This window comes from Haliotis cracherodii, unplaced genomic scaffold (assembly GCF_022045235.1).
Source record: "Haliotis cracherodii isolate W230 unplaced genomic scaffold, xgHalCrac1.p SCAF_8, whole genome shotgun sequence".
Lineage (NCBI taxonomy): Eukaryota > Metazoa > Mollusca > Gastropoda > Lepetellida > Haliotidae > Haliotis > Haliotis cracherodii.
The window spans coordinates 35646457-35671508 of NW_027266341.1; the positions used below are offsets into that span (position 1 = coordinate 35646457).

At 43.7% G+C, this 25052-nt stretch overlaps 1 protein-coding gene across 1 annotated transcript in view; it reads left to right on the forward strand.

The window, feature by feature from the left end:
• LOC139449611 (E3 ubiquitin-protein ligase HERC2-like) overlaps positions 1–25052 on the forward strand; it is a 147877-nt gene that overhangs the window by 67203 nt on the left and 55622 nt on the right. Inside the window, exons 8-30 of the mRNA XM_071231085.1 lie at positions 961–1122; positions 1616–1819; positions 2945–3096; positions 4319–4578; positions 5055–5226; positions 6131–6404; positions 7051–7251; positions 7365–7593; positions 8129–8268; positions 9012–9187; positions 9432–9655; positions 10505–10660; positions 10969–11154; positions 11890–12072; positions 13098–13189; positions 13406–13670; positions 14564–14804; positions 16249–16408; positions 17106–17301; positions 17856–18136; positions 22431–22607; positions 23092–23418; positions 24283–24442. Coding sequence (XP_071087186.1) covers positions 961–1122; positions 1616–1819; positions 2945–3096; positions 4319–4578; positions 5055–5226; positions 6131–6404; positions 7051–7251; positions 7365–7593; positions 8129–8268; positions 9012–9187; positions 9432–9655; positions 10505–10660; positions 10969–11154; positions 11890–12072; positions 13098–13189; positions 13406–13670; positions 14564–14804; positions 16249–16408; positions 17106–17301; positions 17856–18136; positions 22431–22607; positions 23092–23418; positions 24283–24442 — 4618 coding nt within the window. The remainder of the gene's footprint in view (positions 1–960; positions 1123–1615; positions 1820–2944; positions 3097–4318; positions 4579–5054; positions 5227–6130; positions 6405–7050; positions 7252–7364; positions 7594–8128; positions 8269–9011; positions 9188–9431; positions 9656–10504; positions 10661–10968; positions 11155–11889; positions 12073–13097; positions 13190–13405; positions 13671–14563; positions 14805–16248; positions 16409–17105; positions 17302–17855; positions 18137–22430; positions 22608–23091; positions 23419–24282; positions 24443–25052) is intronic.

Genomic DNA, 25052 nt, shown 5'->3' on the forward strand with positions numbered 1-25052 from the left:
ATTTTGATGACTAGGGCATAAAACAAATATGGTACTTTTTGCGGGCATAGAACCATATCCAGGCCCCATTACACAAAGGACTTGTAGCGCTTTGACTCTCCGATCCCTTTAGATAAACTTACAACAAGCATAGTCACCTTTTATGGCAAGTTTGGGTTGCTGAAGCCCTATTTTACCCCGGATCTTTACAGGTCATGGTGTTTGGTAGTTTTACGAGAGGGGACGCAAAGGTAGTTTTATTAATTAACCTTTGGTACAAATCATACTCGACAAGTTCCGTTTACTTTCACATTGCCTGTTGGCTTATTTCATCAACAGTAGGAACCGGTCATTTATTATAGGGAATGGGTCAGCGGGAATTGGGAGGTCTCTAGGGAAGGTTCATATAAAAATACACATATTGTGGGTGGGTCTTGAAAAAAAGTGCAAGGACAGAGGGCAGCTAATCCAAAAGATGACAATCATTTGGGGAGTGAGATTATTTTCAGTACATCAGTGGATCAAAAAACCTCTGACCCATCCCGGGGTGGTCGGGTAGCCTAGTGGTTAAAGCGTTCACTCGTCACGCCGAAGACCCGGGTTCGATTCCCGACATGGGTACAATATGTGAAGCTCATTTCTGGTGTCCCCCGCCGTGATATTGCTGGAATATTGCTAAAATCGGCGTAAAACCATACTCACTCACTCACTCACTCTGACCCATCCCCCTGTAATAAATGACTGGTCCCTTAACAAGAGCTAAGGAGTAGTCATGCTAATATGGAACATCTAAATGAAGCACCAGTTTTGTTAAATCTGTATTGAAATTATATGAGATTTAACTTGGTCAAGTTCCATAGATGAAGTAACTTGCCTGGCCTGTAAATGTGACTGGGCATCAGGCATTGGTAGTTTTAGACCCTTGGTACAGTCACTGACTTGGACCAGCTGTAAGGTTGATATTCACCTGCTTGTTTACAGACGGGATCCTTCCATGTGAGCCCCACAGAATGTTTCCTGCGATATCTGACATACCCTGAAGACGAGAACACGGCCGTGGACCTGAGACAGAGTGCCGTGGTGATCATGGCCCATCTGGACAGACTGGCTGCACCCTACCTCCCCCCCAGCTCCAACCACAAGGTCAGTCCATGCACCCTACCTCCCCCCCCAGCTCCAACCACAAGGTCAGTCCATGCACCCAACCTCCCCCCCAGCTCCAGCCACAAGGTCAGTCCGTGCCCCCTACCTCTCTCTCTCTCCCCCCCCCCTAGGTTTGTCAGCACCAAAGTGGTAAACGCCTGAGACCTGCATCATTCGGGCATTCCTCCCTAATCAAGCTCACACGCTGTGATGTAACTGGAATACTGTTCAAAGTGGCGTTAAACCCAACTCAATCAATCCACAAGGCTATCATAGCATTAAGACAGTTGTAATTCCAAAATGTTCATACAGACATGTGCATCACTAAGATCACCACAAAGTGATCACAGCACAATGACAGTCGTAAGTCTATGTTAAAGTATGGGAATTACAATAACCCCAGTGCTGAGATAGCTTTGTGGAATGGATCCCAGGGTTTGATGTGTGTCGTTAAGCCCATAATGTGTATGTCATCTTGAGCTTGTTTCCCCAGAACCACCGATCGGCAGTGACGCAGGAAGTGATGGGGTGGGGATGGCTGGGGTGGATGGGCGGAACCAGCAACAACGGACCGCACCTCCTGGACTTCTTCAATGACATGGGTGGCATCCAGCAGGTGGCGTGTGCCGAGAGGTGTCTTCTGGCGCTGACGAGAACAGGCCGCGTCTACACCATGTTCTACAGCTCTGAGACACAGGTGCGTACACTAGGCGTCGATGTAGGGCAGTGAAGATGTCTATGGATTCTTGGCTGAAATTTTCAGATAACATTCCCTTGCTAACTCCATTCCCCTGTAGAGATGCCAGGTCAGAATACTTCCCAGTACTTGATGCTTTACGAAAGATCAGGAATCATTGGTCAGGTGCACTGACAGTGCATATAGTGTCATCGATCCCCAAAGGTGTTTGCCTTACTATCAACCACTGTGAACACACAATGCCATTTAGAAAGTGGTCAAATGTAACAAATGTTATATTTGGGATAACACTTTCTTAGTAAAGTACAGATTCTCGTACTTTTTTTTTAGTCCCGTCTTGGATTCGAACCCACACTGGCAGAGTGAGGCACCTAATCGCCAGCACACAAAGTCAGCGATCTAACCCACTCAGGTACCGAGCCTCAGTGGGTGAGTGGGTTAGATCTCTGACTTTATATCAACCACTGGTTTGCTTGGCCCTGATTCAATTAGTTACAGGCTGCAGTGATATAGCTGGAATAATGCTGACTGTGGTGCAAACAACAAACAAGCAAACATTCACTCCAGGGTCTAAGGTGAGGTGATATGAAATAGGGTTTAACGCTGCGTTCAAGATTATTGCTCATATATAGCAATATGCATGCTCACGTGTGTGTGGCTGCTTGTACTAGTCCCGAGTAATGCTGATTTTATAGTGCCTGCCCACTGAGATACAATGCCACAGTTTAACATGAACACCTCACTCAGACACATAATTATGACTCCGAGCCGACCAGTCCTTGTTTTAACCCCTTAATGCCGAGCATCAGGCAGGGTAACAAGTACCATCTATAAACATCTTTTGGTATGACGCTGTTGGGGTTTGAACCCCGAAACTTTCCGCTCTCCGGTTGGACGCTCTACCACGAGACCACTGAGTCAGTCCAGTTCTATGGCAGCAGTTGGGTAGCCAACTGGTTATAGTGTTTGCTTGTCACACCAAAGGCACAGGTTTGATTCCACACATGGGCACAATATGTCAAGTTTATAACATATTCCGCTGTCATATTTTGGAATATTGCTAAAAGGAGTAAAACCTTACTCACTCAGTCATGTGTATTGTCAAAGCCATGTCTCTTTTTGCAGTCCCCACAACCTGTGGGCGGGTTCGGAGACAAGGAGGTGATCAAGCTGGCCGCCCACCCTGACAGCAAGCACTTCCTTGCCCTGACAGCAGAGGGGGACGTCTACTCCTGGGGTAACGGCGATGGTGGGAGGCTGGGCCATGGGGACTGCATGTAAGATTCACTCTTTGTCCAGCTGTAACAATGGGATGCTTTAGGCTGTGTTCTCACTTCTCATTCACCTTCATCTTTTGTCTGCTGAAACAAGGGACTGCATGTAAGATTCACTCTTTGTCCAGCTGTAGCAATAGGATGCTTTAGGCTGTGTTATCACTACTCATTCACCTTCATCTTTTGTCTGCTGAAACAAGGGACTGCATGTAAGATTCACTCTTTGTCCAGCTGTAGCAATAGGATGCTTTAGGCTGTGTACTCACTACTCATTCACCTTCATCTTTTGTCTGCTGAAACAAGGGACTGCATGTAAGATTCACTCTTTGTCCAGCTGTAGCAATAGGATGCTTTAGGCTGTGTACTCACTACTCATTCACCTTCATCTTTTGTCTGCTGAAACAAGGGTCTGCATGAGTGATAGGAAAAGTAAATAGAGAATATCATCAGAGTGTTTTTTTATATCAAATATATCAACACAAAACTACACAAATACAAACGTGTATGCTCATGTGAATGTACCAGTGCAAAGATGCTGTATTTGCTATTGTTGATGTTTTAATGTTTTAATGTTTTATCGTGTACGGTATTACAGTTTTGCCACAATTTGAAATACCAGTATATTGCATTTGAAAAAATCAAGCACATTTGCTGGCAAAGTTGGCAAAGTTTACAAAGTAAGGTCAAATTGAAATGATTGAATTCAGAAATTAGCAACTTAATTGATTCCTGTGATCAAAAAGGCAAAATTGTTCATTACCAGCTTCCTGTCTATATATACCATATCTATTATGCATGTATTGTAACATCCAACAAAAGAATTTAAAATGTGCAGTATTATACTGATGTGAGCACACAAATGTATTAGATATGAACTTGTTTAATAGCAGACTATGCCCATGAAGATCCGGGTTTAAATAGGTCATCAGCAACCCATGCTTGCTGATAAGGCGACTATGCTTGTTGCAAGAGGCGACTCACGGGATTGGGTGGTCACTCTCGCTGACTTGGTTGATGCATGTCATCGTATCCCTATTGCATAGATCGATGCTCATGATGTCAATCACTGGATTGTCTGATCCAGACTCGATTTTTTACAGACTGCTGTCATGTAGCTGGAATAATGCAGAGTGCGGTGTTAAACCACAAATAAAACAAACAGTGTCTACTACAATGTCAAGAAATCAGAGTCCATGAGTTCATCATGATGTGCTCCATCTTGCAGCTCCCGTGACGAGCCCACCCTCATCACCGGCATCTCTGGGAAGCACATCGTGAACATCTGCAGCGGCAGCACCTACAGCACCGCTGTCACAGCCAACGGGGAACTATACACGTGGGGGAGGGGCAACTACGGCCGTCTTGGGCACGGCAGCAGCGAGGATAGCACCTACCCCGGCCTCGTCACAGCACTGAAGGGTCACCGCATCATCGACATCGCATGTGGCAGCGGAGACGCTCAGACAGTCGCTGTCACAGATACTGGTAAATAGATGGCGAATATATTTTGTTATTAAGAGATGTTTGGTATTAATGATCATATGCAAAATTGTTGATTTTATTGGCATAGTATTTTATTCAGGTGGGAATAATTTGACACAGTTGTTATTCTACAATCTTCTGTAGTTTTAAATCTCCTTTATGTCAATTTGTCATTGAAGACGATGTTAGTGTATGGACGTGGCAGAGACTTAAGTGCCAGATATTATCAATGTCTTAAAATTCTGCCAACTCAGGATATGTTTCATGTTCCATGGACTTAACAAAAATCACTAAAATTTAATTTCTGAACTTTTATTTTAGCCTTTTCCCGATGAAGTAGCTTCTAATTGATCGGTTCATAATTTCATTCACTACATTGTCTGTCCAGGATTGATTATTTACAGCGTGTCACATGGCGTGAATATTGAGTGCAGCGTTGAATAACAAACAAATGCATGTATTGATGAAACTACCCACAGGTGCTGTCTACTCGTGGGGGGACGGGGACTACGGGAAGCTGGGCCGGGGGGGCAGTGACGGGTGTAAGACCCCCAAGCTGGTGGAGAAGCTGATGGGCCAGGACATCATCAGGGTGTACTGTGGGGCTCAGTTCAGCCTCGCCCTCACCAAGGCAGGGGCGCTCTTCTCATGGTGAGAATACACGAGGTCATCATGTCTCTTTTAGTACCACCACAGTGTTATGGTTGATAGAGTGTCTGCACAGGGAGCAGATTGTCAGTGGCTTAATTCCTGGCCTTGTTGCACCAAACGACATAATGCTTGTTGTTACCCTGCCTGGCTTCTTTGTGTGCCTTAGATCTTAGATCTGTCAGCTCTTTACTTATCAGTTTCACTTCATGTATATTTATTTTTTAACACACCCTTGAAGATCTGGGGTAGAATAAGAAGAAAATAATTTATTTCAATTTGATGTTCTATTGTAATTATTAATTATGTGGAATTGTATTATGTACTAAAGGCCTGTGGCCTCTTGAGTATGAAATAAAGATTGATTGAACTAGGTCTTCAGCAATCCATGCTTGTCGTAAAAGGCGACTTAAAGTCGTAAGAGGTAACCAACAGGATCAGGTGGTCAGGCTTGCAGACTTGGTTGATACATGTCATCATATCCCAACTGGTCGATGGTCATGATGTCAATCACTGGACCGCTGGTCCAGATTTGATTATTTACAGACCACCGTCCTACAGCTGGAATATTGCTGAGTGAGGGGTTAAACAAACAACAAATATTGTTTTTACAACTCAAGGCACTTCTACTTTTCACTTTCCTCCCACACGGCTATGTTATAACTGAAATTATGTTTGAATCTTTTTCTCATAAGTGCTCTGAATCTTATACAAGCAAAAGTGTCTGATGCATATTAAACAATCTTCAGTGATAAATATGTAGTTTTATAAACTATCAGTTATGATCAAATTCATGTCAACCCATGTAGCATTTACAGACCTTTAGAAACTTAGACATAAAACACGTTTACCAGTGAGCAGTATCAAGATTTTTGTGTGGATAACATGTTTGTTAAATTACCAACAGGGGAAAGGGAGATAACTACCGACTGGGACACGGCTCGGAGGACCATGTACGACACCCGAAGCAGATTGATGGATTGATGGGGAAGAAGGTTGTGGATGTTGCAGTGGGGTCCATGCACTGCGTGGTCATCACAGAGGATGGGGAGGTGTTCTGCTGGGGGAAGAATGAGCAGGGGCAGCTGGGAGATAACTCCGTCGGGAACGTCATCGAACCCACGCTGATGTCTGGCTGTGAAAGCAGAAACATTGTTGGGGCATCGTGTGGACCCTCTCAGGTTTGTCAAGCTCTGTTGCGCGTGCTTGTGTTTTTTTATGTTCTTTATGTAATTTGTAATGTTCATGTTGCCATGGCATATTGATGACCCGTGTTAGAATCTGTTTTCAGCAACCCGTGCTTGTCGTAAGAGGCAACTATTGTGATCGGTTCGGCAGGCTCACTGACTTGGTTGATGCATGTCATTGTGTTCCAATTGCAGAGATTGATGCTCATATGTCGATCACTGGATTGTCTGGTTGAGAGTTGTTTATTTACAGACTGCCATCATATGGCTGGAATATTGCTGAGTGCGGTATTAGACAACCAACCAACAAACAAACAAAAAGCATAAGAGTAGTACAAGAGTAGTTTTGTCTAAGCAATTGTTCTTTTTAAAAAAAAATTGTCACTTAAGAGCGTTTGTGCCTAGAATGGCTGCATATGGCCTTCATACACCATATTTTATTTCAAGAAAGAAATAAGATTGGTCAACAGACACATTGTCTATTTGAAGACACCTCCATTACAAAATATTTCATTATATTGATTATGAAACAACACCTTAATACATAATGACAAACTAACAGGATTAATTAGTTTTTAATGCGTAATTGTTAACATCTGAAAGGATAAAACATTATATGGCTGTACATTCCTGTCCACAGACCTTCATCTGGTCCTCCAGTGGCCACTGGTCAGTTGGGTCTCGCATCCCCTTCACCGTCGACATCTGCAAGTCCACCTTTGAGCAGCTGAACGAGATGCTGACGGAGGTGTGCGAGGGGATGGATGGACGGAGTGACTGGCCGCCTCCCCAGGAGAAGGAGTGCATGGCTGTAGCAGGCCTCAACCTGCTCAATCTACAGGTACGGATATGTCACATCTTATTTCATAGGTGTCTTCTGTCTTAACACACGTGCTCAACCGATACTGAGATTGAGAGAACAAGTTACTAGGTAACCATGTCATCCTATTCCAGCTCCATGCAACAGTGTCTCAGGCAGAGGACGTGGAGTGTCTTGGTCTGGGGCAAGGCAGCCCCCTGGTGGTCAGCTTGAAACAAAGAGTTGTGGCCCTTGCTAGTAACTCTGGTGTACTGAATACAGTCCAGATGGCAGCACAGGCCACACTACAGAGCGGCTGGTCCATTCTGCTCCCTACGGCGGAGGAGCGGGCACGGGCTCTGTCCTCACTACTGGCCACTGGAAGTGAGTATAGGCAGCAGCAGCAGCAGGATACACAGAGTAATGCAGTGTCCCACATAGAGGGGGAAGTCCTGGGTTCCTTGAAGTCTTCTATGTATCAAAGGGCCCCTAAATCTTGAACTTTTAACATTAGGGTTATTACAATGATCCCTTGACTTTCGTGCTTACTTTAAATCACTGGGAACGAATGCATCTGTGTCCTTATATGATTGGCAGAAAGAAGTTTAAAGATGGATTTGAAAACCTGAAGTCTTCAAGGGTTTTTCAATGCAAATGAATTCTTGATAAAACCTTGACTTTCTTTTTCCTCATTTCAATCAATGTGAAGTTGTACTGTCAGTTACCTCAGCTCTAATATGTCATACACTTGTATTTACACACACTCAAGGTAGATGCATAATATAACAGGCTAATATTCCTCATAGTAATATGAAAATATGTATTTATATTCCGTATGCTACAGTTATCTGCTATGTCCAGTGAAATCAGCTGATGTTGTCAGCCATGTATGTGATGCTACATTCCTGGTTGTGTCCAGGTCGCGACCTGACCGTGATGAGCCCAGGTCAGAGGTTCATGACAGACCTGCTGGTGAGCAGTCTGATGGCAGAGGGGGGCCTGGAGTCCGCGCTGCAGGCCGCCATCAAGAAGGAAATCCAGGAAATAGAAGACAAGAAGGTAGGACTGCTGGCAGTATTGAGGACTACAAGGCATCGATGTGTTAAAGGGGACCAGGCTCCCACTATTTGGCAGCCCGAGCAAATTGATGCAATACCCTCAAACTCAGCTTTGTTCAGTTTAGGAATGCGTATCAGTCTAGCAGTTAACGACAACATCATTTGTACAGAGACATTGTATACTACTCAAAAGAAGTTGAGGAACACCCAATAGACAGATTAACTATTGTCATATGAAAGAATCATGTCATCGATCCCAATTGCGTGGATGGATGCTCATGATATCAATCACTGGATTGTCTGGTCCAGACTTGATTATTTACAGACCGCCGTCGTATAGCTGGAATATTGCTGAGTGCGGCGTTAAACAACAAACCAACCAAAAAATGTATTGAGAAACGGAGAGAAAATTATGATATTACAGAATCAAGGGTTCTTTAACCTCTTTTGAGAAGTATATAATAAAGTTACTGTATTTAGAAACAGAGAGAACATATGGCACCAGACACTGAAACATTGTTTCCTATTAGTGAAGTATTTATAGACAACATGGTTGTTGCCTTGACTCGTCTTATTAGACCCAAGTATACCTTCAAGGTTTTGTTAGAAGAATTTAACTTCAGTTAGGGTGTTATATCACTATGGTTGTATGATTGTCTGGGAAGTAATATCGTTGATACTCACGTGACAGTTATTACTGAGTCATGTTGACCTGTGATTAGTACAAGCTTTTTTCACCTCCAGGAGAAGGAGAGTGAGACAGGGGAAGACAACTCCGAGGATGGCAAGTTGAGTGAGGCCACCAATGGGGAGAAGTCGGAGCAGTCGGTGATCGAGAAAGCCAGCCCCACAGTCAAGGGGGGAGATCTGGATACCAAGGCAACCATCCCACTGCTTCAGCTGATACAGCAGCTGCTCAGGTAGGCAGGAGGCGGCCACACACAGGAAACATTAGTACTTGTACTACACAATGACATATTCACCAAAGCGGTTAACGTCTCAAACCTGCGTCACTTCAGGCTTTCCTCGCAGATGACAAACTGTGAATACTGTTCACCAGACTCGCTCGCTTGCTTGCTTGCTCACTCACTCACTCACTCACTCACTCACTCACTCACTCACTCACTCACTCACTCACTCACTCACTCACTCACTGTGTTTCAGAAACTCCTCGACTCACACACTTTCCAAGCTACAAGACGTGTCACGGGACAGCACGCTGAAGTCACCTGATGCTGAGCCGGTGGAGACGTCGCCGTCACTGGACCTGCTGCTGCAGTTTCAAAGACTCCTGGTCTCCAAGATATTTGTCAAAGAAACAAATGAAATCTCCCGTATTTTGGATGTGAAGGATGACGAAGATCCCTCCAAACCCTCATCGGAAATTGGTAGGACAGCTACAAGTACCAATTGTCGGAGGGGACTGGGCAGAGTTGCATCCCTTAGTTGCCAGGATCTGCTGGTTCTGGGGTTGAACCCAGGATTCACCCTAATTTTGAATCTTTGTCTGTTGGATTATGGTTTTATGCAAAATGGTAATGTCAATGTGCATGAGAAAAGGCTTTCCTCCCACTTGTTCCTATTTACAGGCTGCATTGATGTAGCTGGAATATGGCTGACTTAGACGGAAAACAACTTTCATTTGCTCACCCTTGGGTTCCGATAAACTTTGCAGGTTACTGTGTTTTTTCTGAGATACAGTTTATGTTTTACTAATCTTCGGAATGATGCAACTCTTGGTTTATGGTGATCCTGTATTTGGTGATGAAGAGAATAACTAATGTGCTGTGAACACTTGCAAATTACACTTTCAGCATTATATCCCAGGGATAAATAATCCGTAAATTCCAATAGTTTATTTATGTAGGGAGGCCCTTTCCCAGGTGGAGGGTACACAACTGTTATTTGGTTCCATATTAGTTTGAACAGAGACCATATAATAGATCTCTTATATGGGGTCTCTGGTTTGAGCAAGCGAAACAAAACAAAAAACACTGCATGCACTATATTTTCAAAAGTCATGTCCTGAGAACCAATTCATTTATTTTTTAAGCCTTAGAGTCAAGTGTCAGGTGTTTCTGATCACAAGTGTAGACAGCTCAGTCAATCGATTGTTGATCATCTGGCATTAACTAGCCAATCGGCATGAAGCAAAAATATGGTTCTCACTGAGAATATCTGAAAATAGTTCGCCGATATGATTGCCCCTGTGGATAATATCATGCCTTCTGTTGCAGGCCTGGAGATGCGGGGAGCGGCAGCGCTCCTCAAGAAGTACTGTATGTTGCTGTGTACCCATGTCGGGGACATCCTCCCCGCTGCTGCCAGCATCGCCAGTAGCAGCAGCCGCCACTTCTCCCTTGTCTCCAAGATCATCGTCAAGGATGTCACAGGTTTGTATCACATATTGGGCTGTACTCCAGTAATTTGTTTTTTGAGATCCCAGACATAAATAAGCATTCAGTCACAGCCGTACAAGAAAAGCCTTTTGAAACGGGGATAGATGGATTTAGTTCTCGCTTTATGATTTTGTTACTGTATTTTAAGCATTGGAGATATTTGATTGTTTACAATTAGATCATAAACCTGAACACTGTCGTAGTGAAAATGTCATTTTAGCAATTTCTCAACCATTTTCATACAAATTTAGGGACTTGTTCGAGAAATATGGTTGATGCTGATTTACGCATATCTGTTGCAGGAGTACTGCTGCCCGAGATGGTGACCTGCATGATCTTGCTGAACCTGCGCAGTCCGGAAATTGTGACCCTGTCTAAAGCAGTCCCTGTGTTGGAGGAGATCCTGGATATTCTGGACAAGTTCAACCGCCTGGCACCAGGACTGGATCGGGATGACAAGGAGGATCTTGCCTGGCCTGGAGTGTGGAGTGAGTTGGCCATCACACTGTGGCGTAAACTCGATGTGTTGTCTGTCAATGACCGATTTAATTTTTCCAAAATAATTCTAACAAGAAAATGAAGATGCCTCGCTCACTTTGGATGTGTATGTTGCGGGTAGATAAAAAATGTATGTTATCTATGTGATAAACAGGTCAGATAAACTTGATATCATGATCCGATAAGTATGCAAATGAGGTCGCCTTGCATGAACTACTTTTTATCTCCATACATCTGCTTTCTCATTTTGGTTTATTTCCTGTTTGGTTTATGATGTACTCATGGGAATTGGTTGATTATTGGACCTTACTCTTTATAATACAGTTTAGTTCGAAGTGGTGTCAAACCCAGCTCACTCTCTCATTATAATACAGTTCCAGTTATGTTCGAGATTCAAGAATCCCCACACAATGCCAATCATTAAATAATGATATTTATATTACCGTATTTCCTTGATTAAATGCCGGATCTCGATTAATCCCTGGGTACTTACACTCACGTAATTCTCTTTACGATTAAACATCGGGGGTAGATAGTGTCTGACAGAAATGTACGTACAGGCCTTTAATCAAGGAAGTACGGTAGTTGTCCAGTTTTAGGTTTGTCTCACGTCACAATTAGATGCATCCATCTTTACATCACGTCCATTATTGGATTACTATTATTATGCTCAGTATGATAATCATCTGTCACACCCTGGTCACATTCTGGTCACACTCCGGCAGGTCACACGTTGGAGAGATACACTCAGACTTCGTTTGACGACGTTCAGATGATCAGGAAGGCGGATGTGGAGAACCACAACAAAGATGGCGGCCTGTGGGTAGTGATCCACGGCAAGGTGTATGATGTGCACGACTTCAAGTCACTGGCTCCGTGTGGCAGAGATCTCCTCAAGAAGTATGCTGGTAAGTGGGTCCTCATGTCCCTTAGTGCTCGCATCTCATCCAACAATGACTTGAACCTATTGACCTTCATAAGCCATACAGCGTTAGAGTTGAGTTGTAGAGTGGCCGTGTGGTCAGCGTTTGCCCATCTCAGTGAATCCTGGGTTGACTTTCAACATTTATGTTGCTATGGCTTGAATATTACTAAAATGGTATTTTTAACTCATGAACCCTGAAAACAAGACATGTTGAAACAGATCAGATAAACAAGACTGTTAGGAACCTATGCCACATGTGAGATGACAAAGTAGACACAATTTATGGATAACAACTTCTTTAATTACTGTAAAGGCGACATTTGGGTATAGATCTCCCGCCATCATGTGTTTTCTGTCCATGTTGTTACAGTATTATCCCTCTGTTGTGATTACTTAACCTACTCATGTCAATCTACCTACTGACCCGTGAAGATCTAGGGTAGATTAGGTCTTCAGCAACCCATGCTTGCCGTAACAGGCGACTATGCTTGTCGTAAGAGGCAACTAACAGAATCGGGGGGTCAGGCTTGCTGACTTGGTTGATGCATGTCATCGTATCCCAATTGTGTGGATCGATGCTATTAATCACTGGATTGTCCGCTCCAGACACGATTAATTACAGACCGCCGTCATATAGCTGGAATATTGCTGAGTGCGGCATTAAACAACAAACCAACCATTCAATCTACCTACTGCAATTGCTGTTAATCCTCCACCTACTATTTTTATTCTGTACCATGTTCATCATTCAGTCTTGCTTGACAATGGTATAAGGATCTATACCGAAATGTCACCTTTACAGTAACTAAAGAAGTTGTTATCCATAAATTGTGTGTACTTTGTCGTCCGTCAACTTCTATGTGATGCCTATCAAACAATTCACATGTGAGTTGTTTCATTTGACAAATACACTGTCTGTCTATGTACAAAGATGATTAGAGAGGTAGTTGTGGGAGTGTTGATGCTGACATAAAAAGTGGTTTTATGACAAGGACAATATCGTTCCAGGTCGAGATGCATCCTCAGCGTTTGAGGCTGCCCACCATTCCGAGGAGGCGAGGGAGATGATGATGGCCTTCTATGTGGGGCAGTATGTGGATGTGAGTGTTTCCTACTCCGGCATTGCTGAGATTCTGTTTGAGTGACGGTTTCATTGTTAGATGAAAGATAACTTAAGCAGCCATTCTCTTAATAGCATCATTGCAAGGCGACTATTTCAACATTATGTCTGCAAGGCTGAATAAATATATCAAATAGTCATTTTGAACTATAATTGAATTAAGACAAGTTTGTAAAGCCGTTATCATCTGTTTTAGCCTGAGAAGGAGGTGATTCAGACCACAGACTCCAACACGATGTCGTCACCTCTGATGGACACAGAGAGGACGCTGGGTATTCTCTTGGGTCTCCATGCTGCTGAGCTGGCTCGCAGCTCCCAGCTGTCTAGCGATGAGCTGGAGAGTCGACACTGGCTGCAGGCCGAGTTCTTCAGTGGGGGGCTGCAGGTTCTTCAGCCTCACAACAGCTATGATGAAGAGAAGGGCGAGAGTCGGACTCCCAGCTCATGCACCACCACACCAGGTAAGCAGGATGAAAATCATCAGGAGCTTCAGAAATTCATCTCAGTCATGAGCCAGGTGACAATGAAAATGACTGCCCTGGCTCCATGACATGAAGCGGTGTTAATGCTACAACCACTCTGAGTGCCATACCCAGAATCCTGTCCTGAATCGTGTGGTCAATTGCTTTGTGGAATGAGGGCCTGAAAATTAAATATATCAGCTTTACTGATGTGTTGAAAGAGATCAAACTTCTTTTTAAAATGAATGGCCACACTATAAGTCTATGTTTGTGGCGTTATAACCTGGTATTCCAGGGCAGTGTCATCTTACCAAGGCAAGGGAGTTAACTTACTTTAAGAGTCCAGTTTCAACCCTTGCGGAACTAGGCAGAAATTTCTGGGCTCGATCGAAGCACCACCAGTGGCTTTTACAAGTTATTTCCCTTCTATGTCCCTCCGACTGACCAAACAGATTCCACCTTTTATATTGCTTGCATTTGCTTTAAAAAAATGGCGGCGCCACATGAGCACCTTGATTAAAAACATGAAACAATTTGGAAAATATCTGTTGACGCCAAGTTGGCGGTACACATGTTTTGCAAATCCTGCAATTGACCCTAATCTGCACGTCAGTTTACGAAGTGGATGCCGATTTTGTTACACAATTTTAATTGGACTATGCATAGACTCGTTAATGCAGCCTAAATTTAACTTCTTCATTCCTGCTTAGTTCATTAAGGGTAGGAACTGGACTTTTGCAGTCAGTTAACTCCCTTGCCTTGGGAAGATGCAGCAGTGTGGGTACTATGCTAAATATGAATAGCTGTTGGTTGGGGACCACCTGTGACAAGCTTCTCAGTGTTGCCTTGTTCACCAGTGTCACCAGTTGTTGCTCTCATTCCCTGCCCCTTAGGTGCCACACCCACTTCGGAGCAGTGCCACCTCCCCCAGGCCATGGACAAGGAGCGCCTGTACCAGCAGGAGAACCCCAGCACCGACGTGGCACGCCCCTTCCTGCAGGCCCTGGCGGAGGGCAGGATACAGGACCCCACGGTAAAGGCCTTCCTGGGCATCGTGGAGAGCTTCCTCAAGCAGAACCACCTGGTGTTCCCCTTCTCCTTCCCACAGGACCACCCTGTGGAGGAGGTCGGCAGGTGGGTCGATTCGATTATAATTTCATATCAGTTTTGACTTCATGTGAAAAAGGTCGTGTTTGTGTTACAATGTGATCATGTTTGTGTGACAGTGTGATCATGGTTGTGTAACTGTGTGATCATATTTGTGTGACAGTGTGATCATGTTTGTGTAACAGTGTGATCATGTTTGTGTGACAGTGTGATCATGTTTGTGTAACAATGTGATCATGTTTGTGTAACAATGTGATCATGTTTGTGACAGTGTGATCATGATTGTGTAACAATGTGATCATGTTTGTGTAACAGTGTGATCATGTTTGTGTAACAGTGTGATCATGTTTGTGTAACAGTGTGATCATGATTGTGTAACAATGTGATCATGTTTGTGTAACAGTGTGATCATGATTGTGTGACAATGTGATCATGTTTGTGTAACAATGTGATCATATTTGTGTAACAATGTGATCATGTTTGTGTGACAGTGTGATCATATTTGTGTGACAGTGTGATCATGTTTGTGACAGTGTGATCATGATTGTGTAGCAATGATATCTTGTTCGTGTAACAGTGTGATCATGATTGTGTAACAATGTGATCATATTTGTGTAACAATGTGATCATGTTTGTGTAACTATGTGATCATGTTTGTGTAACAATGTGATCATGTTTGTGTAACTATGTGATCATGATTGTGTTACAATGTGATCATATTTGTGTAACAATGTGATCATGTTTGTGTAACAATGTGATCATATTTGTGTAACAATGTGATCATGATTGTGTTACAATGTGATCATATTTGTGTAACAATGTGATCATATTTGTGTAACAATGTTATCATATTTGTGTAACAATGTGATCATGTTTGTGTAACAATGTGATCATGATTGTGTAACAATGTGATTATATTTATGTAACAATGTGATCATGTTTGTGTAACAGTATGATCATGATTGTGTAACAATGTGATCATGTTTGTGAAACTATGTTGTCATGTTTGTGGAACACTTTGATAATGTTTGTGGAGCAGTTTGATCATGTTTGTGGAACAATGTGATCATGTTTGTGGAGCAGTTTGATCATGTTTGTGTAACAATGTGATCATGTTTTTTGGACATTGATCATGTTTGTGGAACACTTTGATCATGTTTGTGGAGCAGTATGATCATGTTTGTGTAACAATGTGATCATGTTTTTTGGACATTTATCATGTTTGAGTAACCCTTTGATCATGTTTTGTCAATGTGATCATGTTTGTGTCGCAATGTGATCATGTTTGTGGAACACTTTGATCATGTTTGTGGAGCTGTTTGATCATGTTTATGTAACAATGTGATCATGTTTTTTTGACATTTATCATGTTTGAGTAACAACGTGATCATGTTAGTGTAACACTTTGATCATGTTTGTGTAACAATGTGATCCTGTTTGTGTGACAATGTGATCATGTTTGTGTGGACAGGTTGTTGATGGCAGTAATACTGAAGCACCACGATCTCGGCCATGTCGTCCTGGGTCTCATCGAACACGGCCAGGGGGAGCATGGCAGCAAACACAGCCTGCCCAGGTCTCTTGCGGAACTCTGCAGGGTCATCGCACAGACCAAGAAGGCCTTGATTAAGGTAAGATGTAATCAGGTTTGGGCACAAACGTCCAGGTGAGAATATTCTGGTCATAAGAGGTGACTTAATATTGAGCTGTTAGACTCAGTGACTTGGTTGATAGCATGTCAATGTACCCAGATGGGGTGATACATTGCTTTTCTCAATAATTGGATTCCTTCTCCACTCTTGACTATTTACCAGTCGCCATTATGAAATTATAATATTGCTGAGTGTGATGTTCAACAACAAACAAACACATTATTGATATATGAATGGAACATTCCTCTGAATATGTTGCTTAATAATGTCTCTTGTATTCCTTTCTGTCTGAGTTCTCTCCTCTTCAGTGAGTGTGTTGGGAGTGTCCAGGCTTGTCAATACTCCTCAGGGTTGTCATTCAGCGTGCAGACAGTTTCAATGTCTCATGCCATGTTTGGGGGCACGGGTGGCCGAGTCGTCTAAGGCGCCGCAATTCGCTGTGCAGAGTTGCGTCCCTTGGGCACACCAGCAACTTATGATTGTGGATTATGTTTCTAGGTTTGTCGGCACCATACCCATACTCGAGGGTTTCACCGAAGTGGTAAACTTCTGAGACCTGCATCACTTCAGGCTTTCCTCCCACATTAAGCTGACACGTGATATAACTGGAATATTGTTAAAAGCGTCATTAAACCCAACTCACTCACTCACTCATGCCATTTTTGTTCTCCCCCAGGCACATCAAGACCAGGGGCGGTCGTACAAGGAAGTATGTGCACCTGTCATCGAGAGGTGCCACTTTCTGTTCAATGAACTCCGACCTGCTGTCGGTGATGAAGTGAATGCATTTGCCCGATCCAAGATGCTCAGGTCTTTGCCTCGCTGGAGGGAAGTCATAACCAAGTTCCTAGAGGACAAGAAAAAGTCTAAACGTGAGTGTTCTGGTCAGGGAATTCTTAAAAAACAGCTGGCATAGACGGTATGCAGAGGTTTAGATGAAGTGAAATGGAGTTTGTCGCATTCAACATCATTTCACTCATGTAGTGACTCTTGCCGGATTTAGACACCATGCTGCAGTTTGACACGAATACCAAACTCAGACACATCATACTGACTCTGAGTCAGTCAGTCCTTGTTTTTTGGGTACACTTTGTGACCAATCTCCAACCCTTTATTTAACTACTATTTAACTATTTAACATTTATTTGAACACTAGTCTTGTGTGGTTCACAACCCGGGCTTACTATGTAAAATCAAAACCTTGGTGACTCACTCACTCACCTTGTGATGTAACCTGGACTGTTTAGTATTGTAGAAGGGGTCATTGTCATAGATATCTCCCCAAGGTAATATTTTGTCCACAGCACTGCTTAGTGAACAGAGGCATATTCCTGACAAGGGCACTTGCTGAAATAAGTTTGCCATAATCATTAACTGATATTTAAAATGTTAAGGCTGGTTTTGACTCGATGTGTATAACCCACAGGCCTGGCGGAGTCCAGGGAGGACAAGGAGCGAGACCAGGACGAGACGGACACCATGCAGGCCACTGGGGGCGCCACCGCAGCGAAGGAAGAGGTGAATGCTGAGCTGAAGAAGTCGGCAACAGCGGCAGCAGAGGCTCAGGAGGGGAGTGAGGAGGAGGAGGCGGGTGTCGGGAAGATGCAGGAGAGAGAACACAGTTTTGATGAGGGATTCGACCTGGATCCAGATGCTCTGCTTGGTTCAGATTCTGAGATGGAGAAAGCCCACCCCCCTTTGAAACAGGTAAAATCAGCAAGGATGAAAAATACTCTTGTACAAACTCGCCCATGAAGAACCCATGCTTGCCTTAAGAGGCGACTAAAGGGATCAGGTGGTCAGGCTTGCTTACTTGGTTGATGCATGATATCCCAATTTCATGGATTGATGCTCATGATGTCGATCACTTGATTGTCTTGTCGAGACTTAATTATTTACAGACCGCCTTCACATGCATGAGTGCGGCGTTAGACAACAGACTAACAAACACTAGTACAAACTGCTTTGTGGTTACTGCATTTCCTCTATTAGACGCCCGGACGTTAATTTCACACAAGGCATCAACCCGACATCTATTAGAGGCCCAGCGTCCATTCTGTTTAATGCTGGCAGGGTGGCAACTCCTTACCAAATCCCAAATTGTTCATAGGGTACAGTTGCAGGAAATGTTGCTACAATAATGTAAGGAGGTTCCAACAAGCGGAGATTGGGTTAGGTTTGGAGAATACCACTTGAGGGTAAATCCCTTTCTATTTTTAGTAATACTAATCAATACCATAAATTATCAGGCCTCACCTATCCACCCTAATCACTCTCACTCACTCACTCACTCACTCACCACTCACTCACTCACCCACCCACACAACCACTCACTCACTCTCAAACACCCACCCACTCACTTATACACTCACCCACACACACAACCACCAACTTACTTTTTCTTTAGTTCTTGTTACAAAACTCTGAGACATGCAGAGAACTACCATCTTTGATATCAAAATCAACAAGGGAGAGATTCTATTCATGGTCCAAAATCATTCATACTCACACCCCACTTGATAACAGCCTCTATCTTATATCGCTGTAAAACTCACTCACTCTTTTGATGACAGCCGCTATTTTACAGCGCTGTAAAACTCACTCACTCTCTTGATGACAGCTGCTATCTTACATCGTTGTAAAACTCACTCACTCTCTTGATGACAGCCACTATCTTACATCGCTGTAAAACTCACTCACTCTCTTAATGACAGCCGCTATCTTACATCGCTGTAAAACTCACTCACTCTCTTAATGACAGCCGCTATCTTACATCGCTGTAAAACTCACTCACTCTCTTAATGACAGCCACTATCTTACATCACTGTAAAACCCACTCAACCTCTTGATGACAGCCGCTATCTTACATCGCTGTAAAACTCACTCACTCTCTTGATGACAGCCGCTATCTTACATCGCTGTAAAACTCACTCACTCTCTTAATGACAGCCACTATCTTTCATCACTGTAAAACCCACTCAACCTCTTGATGACAGCCGCTATCTTACATCGCTGTAAAACTCACTCACTCTCTTAATGACAGCCACTATCTTACATCACTGTAAAACCCACTCAACCTCTTGATGACAGCCGCTATCTTACATCGCTGTAAAACTCACTCACTCTCTTGATGACAGCCGCTATCTTACATCGCAACTCACTCACTCACTCTCTTGATGACAGCCGCTATCTTACATCGCTGTAAAACTCACTCACTCTCTTGATGACAGCCACTATCTTACATCGCTGTAAAACTCACTCACTCTCTTGATGACAGCCGCTATCTTACATCGCTGTAAAACTCACTCACTCTCTTGATAACAGCCGCTATCTTACATCGCTGTAAAACTCACTCACTCTCTTGATGACAGCCGCTATCTTACATCGCTGTAAAACTCACTCACTCTCTTGATGACAGCCGCTATCTTACATCGCTGTAAAACTCACTCACTCTCTTGATGACAGCCGCTATCTTACATCGCTGTAAAACTCACTCACTCTCTTGATGACAGCCGCTATCTTACATCGCAACTCACTCACTCACTCTCTTGATGACAGCCGCTATCTTACATCGCTGTAAAACTCACTCACTCTCTTGATGACAGCCACTATCTTACATCGCTGTAAAACTCACTCACTCTCTTGATGACAGCCGCTATCTTACATCGCTGTAAAACTCACTCACTCTCTTAATGACAGCCACTATCTTACATCACTGTAAAACTCACTCACTCTCTTGATGACAGCCGCTATCTTACATCGCTGTAAAACTCACTCACTCTCTTAATGACAGCCACTATCTTACATCACTGTAAAACCCACTCAACCTCTTGATGACAGCCGCTATCTTACATCGCTGTAAAACTCACTCACTCTCTTGATGACAGCCGCTATCTTACATCGCTGTAAAACTCACTCACTCTCTTAATGACAGCCACTATCTTTCATCACTGTAAAACCCACTCAACCTCTTGATGACAGCCGCTATCTTACATCGCTGTAAAACTCACTCACTCTCTTAATGACAGCCACTATCTTACATCACTGTAAAACCCACTCAACCTCTTGATGACAGCCGCTATCTTACATCGCTGTAAAACTCACTCACTCTCTTGATGACAGCCGCTATCTTACATCGCAACTCACTCACTCACTCTCTTGATGACAGCCGCTATCTTACATCGCTGTAAAACTCACTCACTCTCTTGATGACAGCCACTATCTTACATCGCTGTAAAACTCACTCACTCTCTTGATGACAGCCGCTATCTTACATCGCTGTAAAACTCACTCACTCTCTTGATAACAGCCGCTATCTTACATCGCTGTAAAACTCACTCACTCTCTTGATGACAGCCGCTATCTTACATCGCTGTAAAACTCACTCACTCTCTTGATGACAGCCGCTATCTTACATCGCTGTAAAACTCACTCACTCTCTTGATGACAGCCGCTATCTTACATCGCTGTAAAACTCACTCACTCTCTTGATGACAGCCGCTATCTTACATCGCAACTCACTCACTCACTCTCTTGATGACAGCCGCTATCTTACATCGCTGTAAAACTCACTCACTCTCTTGATGACAGCCACTATCTTACATCGCTGTAAAACTCACTCACTCTCTTGATGACAGCCGCTATCTTACATCGCTGTAAAACTCACTCACTCTCTTAATGACAGCCACTATCTTACATCACTGTAAAACTCACTCACTCTCTTGATGACAGCCGCTATCTTACATCGCTGTAAAACTCACTCACTCTCTTAATGACAGCCACTATCTTACATCACTGTAAAACCCACTCAACCTCTTGATGACAGCCGCTATCTTACATCGCTGTAAAACTCACTCACTCTCTTGATGACAGCCGCTATCTTACATCGCTGTAAAACTCACTCACTCTCTTAATGACAGCCACTATCTTTCATCACTGTAAAACCCACTCAACCTCTTGATGACAGCCGCTATCTTACATCGCTGTAAAACTCACTCACTCTCTTAATGACAGCCACTATCTTACATCACTGTAAAACCCACTCAACCTCTTGATGACAGCCGCTATCTTACATCGCTGTAAAACTCACTCACTCTCTTGATGACAGCCGCTATCTTACATCGCAACTCACTCACTCACTCTCTTGATGACAGCCGCTATCTTACATCGCTGTAAAACTCACTCACTCTCTTGATGACAGCCACTATCTTACATCGCTGTAAAACTCACTCACTCTCTTGATGACAGCCGCTATCTTACATCGCTGTAAAACTCACTCACTCTCTTGATAACAGCCGCTATCTTACATCGCTGTAAAACTCACTCACTCTCTTGATGACAGCCGCTATCTTACATCGCTGTAAAACTCACTCACTCTCTTGATGACAGCCGCTATCTTACATCGCTGTAAAACTCACTCACTCTCTTGATGACAGCCGCTATCTTACATCGCTGTAAAACTCACTCACTCTCTTGATGACAGCCGCTATCTTACATCGCAACTCACTCACTCACTCTCTTGATGACAGCCGCTATCTTACATCGCTGTAAAACTCACTCACTCTCTTGATGACAGCCACTATCTTACATCGCTGTAAAACTCACTCACTCTCTTGATGACAGCCGCTATCTTACATCGCTGTAAAACTCACTCACTCTCTTGATGACAGCCGCTATCTTACATCGCTGTAAAACTCACTCACTCTCTTGATGACAGCCGCTATCTTACATCGCTGTAAAACTCACTCACTCTCTTGATGACAGCCGCTATCTTACATCGCTGTAAAACTCACTCACTCTCTTGATAACAGCCGCTATCTTACATCGCTGTAAAACTCACTCACTCTCTTGATGACAGCCGCTATCTTACATCGCAACTCACTCACTCTCTTGATGACAGCCGCTATCTTACATCGCTGTAAAACTCACTCACTCTCTTGATGACAGCCGCTATCTTACATCGCTGTAAAACTCACTCACTCAACCTCTTGCCCTGTTGCAGACTGACCCCTGGGATCACGTGGTCAGTGCAGTGACCAGCACCCAGAGGCTGAAGGCGCTGCGTCAGCGACTGACCGGGGCCCACCCTGAGATGCCACTGGTTAACAAGATCATTGAGTTTGTCATGTACGAACACCCAATAGACATCGACAAGCTGCGGAGATCTCTGCATTATCAGGTAACACTTTGTCAGCAACCACCATGCTTACAAAGTTTAAAGAAATATTATGTTATAATATTCAGCCTGTGAAAATAAAATGCAAACTATAACAGCTATAAATTGAATATTTGCTATAAGTATTTCAGTTCAAATTGAGAAGCGGGCTGTAATTATTATTATTATTATTATTATTATTATTATTATTATCATTATACAAAAAAATCATAAAAAGTAAGCCTTGTGATATAACAATTTTTCCCGTAAATGTATCGAGTTTTGAGTTCAGAATTATGTGCGACCATTTCATTCACCCATTTTTTTTTCAATTGCCACTTCCATTTTTTCAAATAATTGTAAAATAGTGGAAAAACAAATCAGTTTGTTTAGATATGATGTAAATACTGTATTGTATTTTTTATAACAAAATACTTTGTATTTACTTCACCAAACATGACACAGCTTATGAAATGCTTAAGGTAACCCCTCGGCCCTCTACTTGCAGGTTGCAAGGGCGGAGCTACGGCTGAAGGGCATCCAGAACATGCTGTGTCTGGTCCACAAGGACCACCTGGTGCCCTCCGTCAAGTACGCTGTCCTGTGTGGCTGGCAGGGACTCCTGACGGTGGGGCGCAAGTTCAACACACCCCTCCCCCACTGTCTGGCCAATGTCAAGCTCATCCCACCCTGTGATCGGATCCTACTGGAGATGACATTTGCGGAACTGTACCGCTGGGCCATTCGGGAACTTAGAACCTGTGTCATATCCGCTGACATGACCTTCAAGGCAAAGGGAGTTAACCCTTCCCAACCAGCTCAGGACAACACCAAGGTAGGCAGAACATGTCAAGTATTTCACATTGGGTTATGTATTGTCACCATTTCAGTTTCAGCAGTTAATTTTCGTTTCGTCCACAACTGTGGGGCGTCAGAAATACCACATTTCCGTGAAAGGAACATCTTTGTGTGAACTTGATTATCAGGTGATGTCTAGCCTCATTGAGATTGCCTGAACCTCAGCCCCCAGCCCCACAGGTCTGTTGTTTGGGTTCATTGTAGATGTGATGTACATTTTCAATGCAAGCAGTAGTATGACACTGTATGGGTTGCAGGACTGTTTCGTACCCTTCTATCCAGCTGACTCTCACAGCAGACTCTGGTAGTGATCTCAGTGGCAAATTAGTCCTTTGGCTTACTGTCGAGGCAGGATAGTGTCAGATATGATTTCTTCTGATCCTCAGGGGCGGTCGGGTAGCCAAGTGGTTAAAGAGTTCGCTCGTCTCGCCAAAGACCTGGGTTCAAATCCCGACATGGGTATAATGTGTGAAGCCCATTTCTGGTGTCCCCCGCCGTGATATTGCTGGAATATTGCTAAAAGCAGCGTAAAACCATACTCACTCACTCACTCTTCTGATCCTCACATAAAAATTCTTTCAAGTTGTTTTGTTGGGTACCTTATAACTGAATCATTGTACCTCCATCATTGCAATTTATGGCTCATTTTATGAAGCAAATACATGCGATAATCTTAGTCTCTACATATAAAACATGTGTAGTGTTGCAGGAAATGCTATTGAGATCTGAAATATTGCTGACTGCAGTGCAAAGCAACATTCATCCTAGCAGTTCTGTCCAGAATATACGATGTATGTGGTGTAAATGTAAGTTGTGTCAGGTCTTTGACTGCAATGTTCAGGTTCCTCTACAGGAACGGCTGAGTCTGGGAGCCCTGCCTGTGGCGCGGTTCATCCTGGCAACACTGGGCATCCTGATGGCGGAACACCAGTCCAGTAGTCTCAGTCTGCTGCTCAACAGCGGAGTCCTCGCCCTGACACAGAGCATACTCAGGCTTGCAGGTGAGTGGCACAGAGCATATTGAGGCTTGCAGGTGAGTGACACAGAGCATACTCAGACTTGCAGGTAAGTGACACAGAGCATAGTCAGACTTGCAGGTGAGTGGCACAGAGCATACTCAGACTTGTAGGTGAGTGGCACAGAGCATACTCAGACTTGTCAGGTGAGTGACACAGAGCATACTCAGACTTGCAGGTGAGTGACACAGAGCATACTCAGACTTGCAGGTGAGTGACACAGAGCATAGTCAGACTTGTCAGGTGAGTGACAGAGCATAGTCAGACTTGCAGGTGAGTGACACAGAGCATACTCAGACTTGCAGTTGAGTGGCACAGAGCATACTCAGACTTGCAGGTGAGTGACACAGAGCATACTCAGACTTGCAGTTGAGTGGCACAGAGCATACTCAGACTTGCAGTTGAGTGACACAGAGCATACTCAGACTTGCAGGTGAGTGACACAGAGCATACTCAGACTTGCAGTTGAGTGACACAGAGCATACTCAGACTTGCAGTTGAGTGACACAGAGCATACTCAGACTTGCAGTTGAGTGACACAGCATACTCAGACTTGCAGTTGAGTGACACAGAGCATACTCAGACTTGCAGTTGA